General features: G+C 31.8%; 2 protein-coding genes across 4 annotated transcripts in view; one reads left to right on the top strand and one right to left on the bottom strand.

Moving 5' to 3' along the window:
* Nucleotides 1–27: 27 nt before the first annotated feature.
* On the bottom strand, nucleotides 28–6692 carry LOC105681917 (protein tesmin/TSO1-like CXC 3). 3 transcript variants are annotated; one of them, XM_033324481.1, is made up of 5 exons: nucleotides 6439–6692; nucleotides 997–1299; nucleotides 694–918; nucleotides 391–615; nucleotides 28–312 (listed from the first exon to the last, which is right to left on the bottom strand). In XM_033324481.1, the coding sequence occupies exons 2-5, from the start codon at nucleotides 1222–1224 to the stop codon at nucleotides 31–33; spliced, it is 960 nt and encodes a 319-aa protein (XP_033180372.1). In that variant the 5' UTR covers nucleotides 1225–1299; nucleotides 6439–6692; the 3' UTR covers nucleotides 28–30. The 3 variants fall into 3 exon arrangements, with proteins under 3 accessions (XP_033180372.1, XP_033180371.1, XP_033180373.1); XM_033324480.1 differs by lacking the exon at nucleotides 6439–6692 and adding an exon at nucleotides 1387–1508; XM_033324482.1 differs by lacking the exon at nucleotides 6439–6692 and adding an exon at nucleotides 1387–1509 and having other exon boundaries at nucleotides 139–308.
* The window catches only part of LOC100749659 (tetratricopeptide repeat protein 37), a 19632-nt gene continuing 15245 nt past the window's right edge, over nucleotides 3159–7545 (top strand). Inside the window, exons 1-3 of the mRNA XM_012393444.3 lie at nucleotides 3159–3412; nucleotides 3459–3806; nucleotides 3875–4242. Of these exons, the coding sequence (XP_012248867.1) occupies nucleotides 3481–3806; nucleotides 3875–4242 (694 nt within the window). The 5' untranslated portion in view covers nucleotides 3159–3412; nucleotides 3459–3480. The remainder of the gene's footprint in view (nucleotides 3413–3458; nucleotides 3807–3874; nucleotides 4243–7545) is intronic.

Raw genomic sequence — 7545 nt, 5'->3', positions numbered from 1 at the left:
GGGGTGTCGTGAATTAGATTGGTATCCAAATTAGCGTTGGGGGTGTCGTGAATTAGAAAGAGGAGAAGAAGAAGGAGATTCGTGTACCTGATTTTTACATTTGCATTTGATGCATTTGCACCGTTGTCCACACTTAATATTAGCTTTTGAGCAGGGACAGTGCTGGGTAAAGCATCCCGCTTTGCATTTACAAGCCTGCGAAGATTTCTCTGCTTCTAAATGCGCGGTACTCTGGTTTTCTGAATCGCTTTTTGACGATTCACCCACAATTTGTGCTTCACTGCTTTGTTTCTGCGAATCTGCCGTTTCTTCCTAAAAAGATTAGTATCCAAACTAGCGTTGGGGGTGTCGTGAATTAGAAAGAGGAGAAGAAGAAGGAGATTCGTGTACCTGATTTTTACATTTGCATTTGATGCATTTGCACCGTTGTCCACACTTAATATTAGCTTTTGAGCAGGGACAGTGCTGGGTAAAGCATCCCGCTTTGCATTTACAAGCCTGCGAAGATTTCTCTGCTTCTAAATGCGCGGTACTCTGGTTTTCTGAATCGCTTTTTGACGATTCACCCACAATTTGTGCTTCACTGCTTTGTTTCTGCGAATCTGCCGTTTCTTCCTAAAGAGATTGGTATCCAAATTAGCGTTGGGGGTGTCGTGAATTAGAAAGAGGAGAAGAAGAAGGAGATTCGTGTACCTGATTTTTACATTTGCATTTGATGCATTTGCACCGTTGTCCACACTTAATATTAGCTTTTGAGCAGGGACAGTGCTGGGTAAAGCATCCCGCTTTGCATTTACAAGCCTGCGAAGATTTCTCTGCTTCTAAATGCGCGGTACTCTGGTTTTCTGAATCGCTTTTTGACGATTCACCCACAATTTGTGCTTCATTGCTTTGTTTCTGCGAATCTGCCGTTTCTTCCTAAAGAGATTGGTATCCAAATTAGCGTTGGGGGTGTCGTGAATTAGAAAGAGGAGAAGAAGAAGGAGATTCGTGTACCTGATTTTTACATTTGCATTTGATGCATTTGCACCGTTGTCCACACTTAATATTAGCTTTTGAGCAGGGACAGTGCTGGGTAGAGCATCCCGCTTTGCATTTACAAGCCTGCGAAGATATCTCTGTATCCATTTCCGGTACACTCTGATTTTGTTCAAGGCTTTGTGATGATTCATCCGTAGTTTTCGCCGCACTGCTTTGTTGCTGCGAATTTGTTGTTTCTGCCATTACAATTGTTTTGGTGTTTTGTATTCTAGCGTTCTTCACTTCTGTATGAGGAATCAATTCTCTTTCACCTATGTTCTATAATAGACAGGAAAAATGAGAAAGACTCGTAGACTTGCTTGAACATTCTATAATATTTAGAACATATTCTTTATGTATAGTTACAGAAATTATTAAGGTTGTGACATCTGTTCGAATGTACCATTTAGGAATGTCCATGTCAGTAACACGTGGGGCGAGGCTACTGCGAGGTGCCTCGAAAAGTGAACAAACATGGTCATCCCTATTTGTTTATAAAATGAATTAATTAATTACTTATTAATTAATAACGATTCGATAAAATTCTTATAAACCGCCATTATAATAAGTTTCAGTACAAAATCATCGGTGTGACCATCTGAATGCACGAGTCATATAAGATATCTCTCTCTTCTCATTTAATACTCTTCCAACGCTCCCGAACTTACCTTTCTCCTCGAATCTACGTTGGATCCTAACGGGTATAACACATTAGGATTACTTCTATGTAAGTATTTCAGTTTCGATAAAAAAATAACAGAATATTGTTAATGCGCGATTGTTAAATTCACCCCAAATTTATATTTCAAATATTCATATAATAGAGGTAGAAATACGGAAGTTGCTTACCGTTTGGTTTTTGTTGTTGGTGATTTTGTATGAGCTGAAGGTGTGATAGATGAAACTTTATACCGATCAGTTATCTCTGATATGTTATCCTTCATTATTTATGTTATGATAACTTATCTTATGATAAATCTCTACTGAGATTAGAATGTACCTCTTTTAGTTGGACAAAAGAAAAACCTTTTTTTAGTTGCGTTTTTTGTCAACAGTTGTTAGATTATGCAAAAAAATAGAAAAAAGTTTGGGGTCCCCAAATACAAAATCTTATTTCAGCTATTTATTAGTTTCCGAGATATTAATAAAAAAATTTTCGGTAATATACATTGCATTCAGTCATTACTGTTGGGGTTGACTGATAGAAGAACGAGTGGACGAATTTGCAATATTAGGTTGTTCGAAAAGGTTCTTTCGTTTCATAAAGTGATAATAGATGAACAATAATTTAAGAAAGACTAAAGTATATCGACTAAAATGAATTTTCAGCATTCGGTAATGTTTGATAATTTGAGAAGCGTCATGGAAAATAAGAAATTCAAAATATTTGTCTCTAGCCACTAGCCAGCGACCCTGACTCAATTGATTCTTTAGGAACTGACGAATTTATAACATCTTACAACAGATGTCGATCAACTTAAATAACTTAAATGACCTCATATGCAAAGTTGTTAAATTTGTCTCAACAAACGCCATCGTACGTACTACAGAAGAAAGTGTAGTTCCATGCGAAATGAAAAAATGTTCATGCTGGTACAGATGACATGCCGAATGCTAAAAGTTAATGTTAAATCTAAATGATGTATGGAAAATTTATTAGAATTATTGCATCATTCCATTAATCCATAATCGTTTGAAAGGGAATATTCCCTTTTCTCCCCTAAAAAAAATATATAATAAACGATTAATTTCTGTTTCTTAGGCAACTTGTAATCTGTTTCGGTATTGCACGATTCTGTCATTCTTATATTTGTCTATCTCGGATAGAATAGTAGGTATGAACTTTTTCATAGAACCGTACACTTAAATAGGTTCTTGTAGCTTGAAACTCAATAGGTTCTCGCCTATGCTATTGTGTTACCAAACAGGGCAGATTCCTAACTTTAAGCTTAAATACATAGGTTCTTGTATATGCTAAGTTCCAACCAAACAGGACAGATCCCTAATTTTGTAGGTTCTTGAAATGCTATTTTCAATTAAACTCAGTATTTGACCGCACGGAGCAGCACCAGTCCGGAAATAACTAGATCCATAAGCGGGAGCGTTCTCATGTATATATATGCATGTATATATATGTATATATCAAAGTTATAATATCTGAGGATATGTAAAGTAAATATTTTGAAGATATAAAAGAAAAAGTTTACGATTTAAAGATAGAGGATTTTTGAATAATGTGTATTACAAGTTATAGTATTGTATTTGATCACGAATAAACCTAACGACATACATATTGATATACTTAAGAAAATATTTAATTGAATGTATCGATATAAAGTCTGTATTATAGTCGAATTGTATATATTCGATTTAAGTTCTGGACGTATTTTATTTTGTCAAATTGTATATATTCGATTTAAGTTCTGGACGTATTTTATTTTGTCAAAGTTTTATGTGAAAATGTCAAATGAAATAAAAGTAGCTCTTAAAGCGGCTCGTGATACATTTAGAGAAAAGAAGTATATAGATGTGATTAAGAAATGTAACAAGATATTAATGAGAGATCAAAATAATTATAGCGCACTTATGTTATTGGCGGCTGCAATGAAAGAAATTGATGAGTATAAACCACAAGTACCATTAATTCTCCAAAAAGGTACAAAAATCCAAGCAGACAATCCATTAGCTTGGTACGGTTTAGTATCTTACTATGAAAAAAACTTGGACAATAATGAATGTTATAACCAACTATTATTAGCTTACTGCAAGCTTTTGGAAATAGAAAGGTATAAAATTGCTATATACTTCATAAATGTTATAGGTTTGTAAAACTTATTCAGTAATTTATTTTCAGTGACTCTAAGTTTACAAATATTATGAGTAGAATCTCAAAACTTTTTACTCAACTTAAGGATGTTACGACTATAACTCAATGTATTGAACATTTAATTGAATTAAGGAAGAATTTGGATGATAACAAAATTAAGGTCATCGATAAAACGCTTGGATGGCTGCTATTAGATAATTTTTACAATCTAAATAAATATCAAAATTTATTAGAAAGTGTTTTTAAATCTACAATTAATGATCTTGATGCAACTGACCAACAAAAATTTTATACAGAATATTTAAAAATTTTATATGACAAAGATGAATTAATTGATTTGGTAAAAGAAGCTATCAATATGCATCAGCGATTCCCTCAAGATACATTACCGTTAGGTAAGTATTAAAAATAATATATTATTAGCTATTTTAACATCTATTCTGTTTATGAAAGTAACAAAGGAATCTTATAATATCACTTATTAATTTTAATGGGATTTTTTATCAAGCAAACAGAAGAATTTAAAGATTTATTTCTAATATTTATGAGGTAATAGAATTTAATAATAATGCAATCTATATCTGTCTATATCGTGAAACACGAGGAGTGCAATTGTTTAGTAAACGGTAAATTTAGTTTAGTAAATGGTAAATATAATTAATAAATGGCAATGATGTAAATAATATTAATAGAAAAGAGTTCGGTTAGATGTAAATATTAGCATATACGTACTATAAAGAAACAAAAAGAATTCAAAAGTACTGTACGACAAAATTTAAACTTTTTTAGATATACATATATTATTATATATATATATATCTCTTGTCTATGTATGTATTTTTTAGTTACAATAATAGGCTTTTTCCCACAATTGTAACAATTGTTGTGATAAATGCTTCAATTTTGTATAGTTTCTCCATAATTGTTTTATCAGTATTGTTTTATCAGTAGGTACATTTCCTGATACTGGATGCATTTTTATCATTTCCAGACACTATTGAGGAAGCAAGCGTTTATGTTATCTCTTATTCACCATTGTCGATATTCTAGTTAGTAATGAATTATCAAATTTAGTAAAACAAAATTTTTATATTTTTTATTTTATAATTATGGCATTATTATAAACAAATTCCTAACGGTTTGCCAACGAAAATAATACCAAATACGATTATATTTCAATGAATTTGATCTATGTGGAAAATGTACAGTTGCATGATACATTAACTCTGCTATGTTTCTTTGTCATTATCGACCCAATTTTTCAACGTTTCAAAAATAAAAACAAATTGAACAAGATATGGAAATTCTTATTAATATACATAATTTCTTGTTTCAGTTGCATATTAAACAGCTTCTTAAGACATTACAAATTTTTATTTGTTTACTAAAATGAGGGCAGGATTGAAATATAAAAATTCCATAATGATAGTAGGATTAAGATAGTAGCTAGCATTTTTTAGAAACATTCATTTTCTTTGTTAGTAGATATGGCATGATCTCGAACATGTCTGTCAAAGATTTAAAATATATAGTATACAAAGTATAAAAGTATACAAGAACAGTACACGTAAAGTATACATAACTTTAGTTGTAATTTATATTTTTAATGATATGACAAAGAGAATAGAGGAGTGCCAGGGTAAATAAATCAAGAAAGAAATTAATGACTAAGTAGTACAAAGAAGCAAAATTGTATAATAAAGTTGCACAATTTAAAGGAATTAAATATTAAAACTAACATTATATACACTGCTACTGGTTGCAGTCTATACCATAGGTATAATATAAATGATATCTACCATTTCACTTCTGAATTAAAATCGCCACTAACAATGAGTGTTTAAAGCAGTTTAAAAAATAGCTTTCCTGAATTGTACCGAAGAATATTAGAGAATAGCAGTCTTAACTCAAGAGTTTCCATAAGTATATTTTGTAGTAGTATATTTTAATAGTATTAAACAGCTTCTATTAAACAAGTATTAATTTCCGAAAAAAATTGTCACTATTAATATATAAAGTTTACATCTCACTACTGCATTGTATAGTAATTGCAAGTGATAAGTGCTTTTTAAAATTTGAATATTAATTAAAATTAGTAACTATGTGCACTTATAATCATTCAATTGTTATTTTCAGCATTTAAAATATTATTTATCAAGATATGAATATATTATTTGAGAAATTTTTCTTATGTTATGCATACATATATATATATTTATTCTAAACTACCAAGCATATTTCAAGTTGTTTTCATATATTGTTAGTTAAGGGATGAAATTTAGCAAAAATAGCATTTAATCACTATTTGTCGATTTTCCATATTTATGTTTTAATCACTCAGTTATGCAAATTATTTTAAAGGATCGTAATAGATCGATATTTGTTGAAAACGAAAAATAATAAAAATAATTAGTAATGAAGATTTAAATGTCGTGGAAGTCATTGGAAGAAACATAATACAACACGTTATAACGCAGTACTTGTCTTAAATTATTTATTAACTATTATCGAACTGATACTGATCAAAAACCATTATTTAAAGAGATAGTAAATTAGCGAAAGCCATTGAAATATTCGTGATTCGAACTTACCTGGCTCTTATTTTTCAACTCTCGTTGCTATCCGTGAAGCAATTGTCCAAAAAGTTGTTAATAAATGAAAATAAAATTTAAAATAAAATTTACTGCTATTGCTTTTATGTGATTACATATTTAGACAATAGTAGAAAATGATTTGGAAATTTATGTAAATCGAAAACTTGTTGCACAGAATACAGTAAGGTGTTATAGAAAATCTAGCTTGAAATTCTTCGTATAATGCAATTTCCTATTTCAAATACTGCAAAAACGGAAAACTGAACTTCCCGCAATTTTACACATGCATTTATACCAAGATTTTTGACCTTGGAGCGCTCTGTAGAGTGACGTAAGTTCAGATCCGTTTGAAATCATAAAATTGCAGATTTTTATTAGAGAGAGAATTCGAAGATATCGAGCCCTCTGAAAGTATCTTATAATTCTAGATTCTTGGGATCCCCGTTAGTTTCGGTATTCGTAATCGAGTATTGAAATATAGTACCAACGAAAATTTTGTAATGCCGCGAAGTGCAATGACAGAGGCACAAGTCGCCCCAAATTGTTATCTTACACCAAGAAAATAACAATTAACGTGTGTTACGTTTTAAGGTGTGTACATGCGACGTACGTACGATGATGTACGTAGACGTTGTAGCGAGTCCGTTGTGAGCCGATCATAAAAACTCTCGATATCAAGATATGCAAAGTTTCTGAACACAGCAAGAGCAGACATCGTGACAGCAGAAATGACAAAACAGAACCGTAGTACGAAACGTATCGCGTAACCCGACAGTACTAGCACGTCAAATCTACGATGAACTTCTGCCGAAGATTTCGGGAATCCAATTGATATTTAAGAAATCGTGCGAGAGTGCCAGCATTGAATCATCGCTCACAGCGTTGGATCACGTACGAATATGAAATTATATTATATATTACATAATTATATGTGGAAGAGTGGAGTCGCATGTTAGTCACTGATGAATCACGATACTGTCTATACGATCAACAAGTATTGTTAGTCTTTGGTAACGGGTGCTTTCCTCGGCGTCTATTTATCGCCACACAGTACCCGGGCACCCCTAGGGCCACAGGGGTTGTGATTACGCCATTGGCTCGGGG

Source organism: Bombus impatiens, unplaced genomic scaffold, assembly GCF_000188095.3.
Source record: "Bombus impatiens unplaced genomic scaffold, BIMP_2.2 scf_3075, whole genome shotgun sequence".
Classification (NCBI taxonomy): domain Eukaryota; kingdom Metazoa; phylum Arthropoda; class Insecta; order Hymenoptera; family Apidae; genus Bombus; species Bombus impatiens.
Note: the sequence above shows the minus strand (reverse complement) of the source record. Positions and strands in the feature narration are given on the sequence as shown.

Bases quoted from the DNA above. Each gene is read 5' to 3' on its own strand.
- LOC105681917 (XM_033324480.1), bottom strand. From the start codon at position 1,440: ATGGACATTCCTAAATGGTACATTCGAACAGATGTCACAACCTTAATA. The intron at 616-693 runs GTACACGAATCT...CAATCTCTTTAG, and splicing joins AATGCAAATGTAAAAATCAG to GAAGAAACGGCAGATTCGCA. The intron at 313-390 runs GTACACGAATCT...TAATCTTTTTAG, and splicing joins AATGCAAATGTAAAAATCAG to GAAGAAACGGCAGATTCGCA.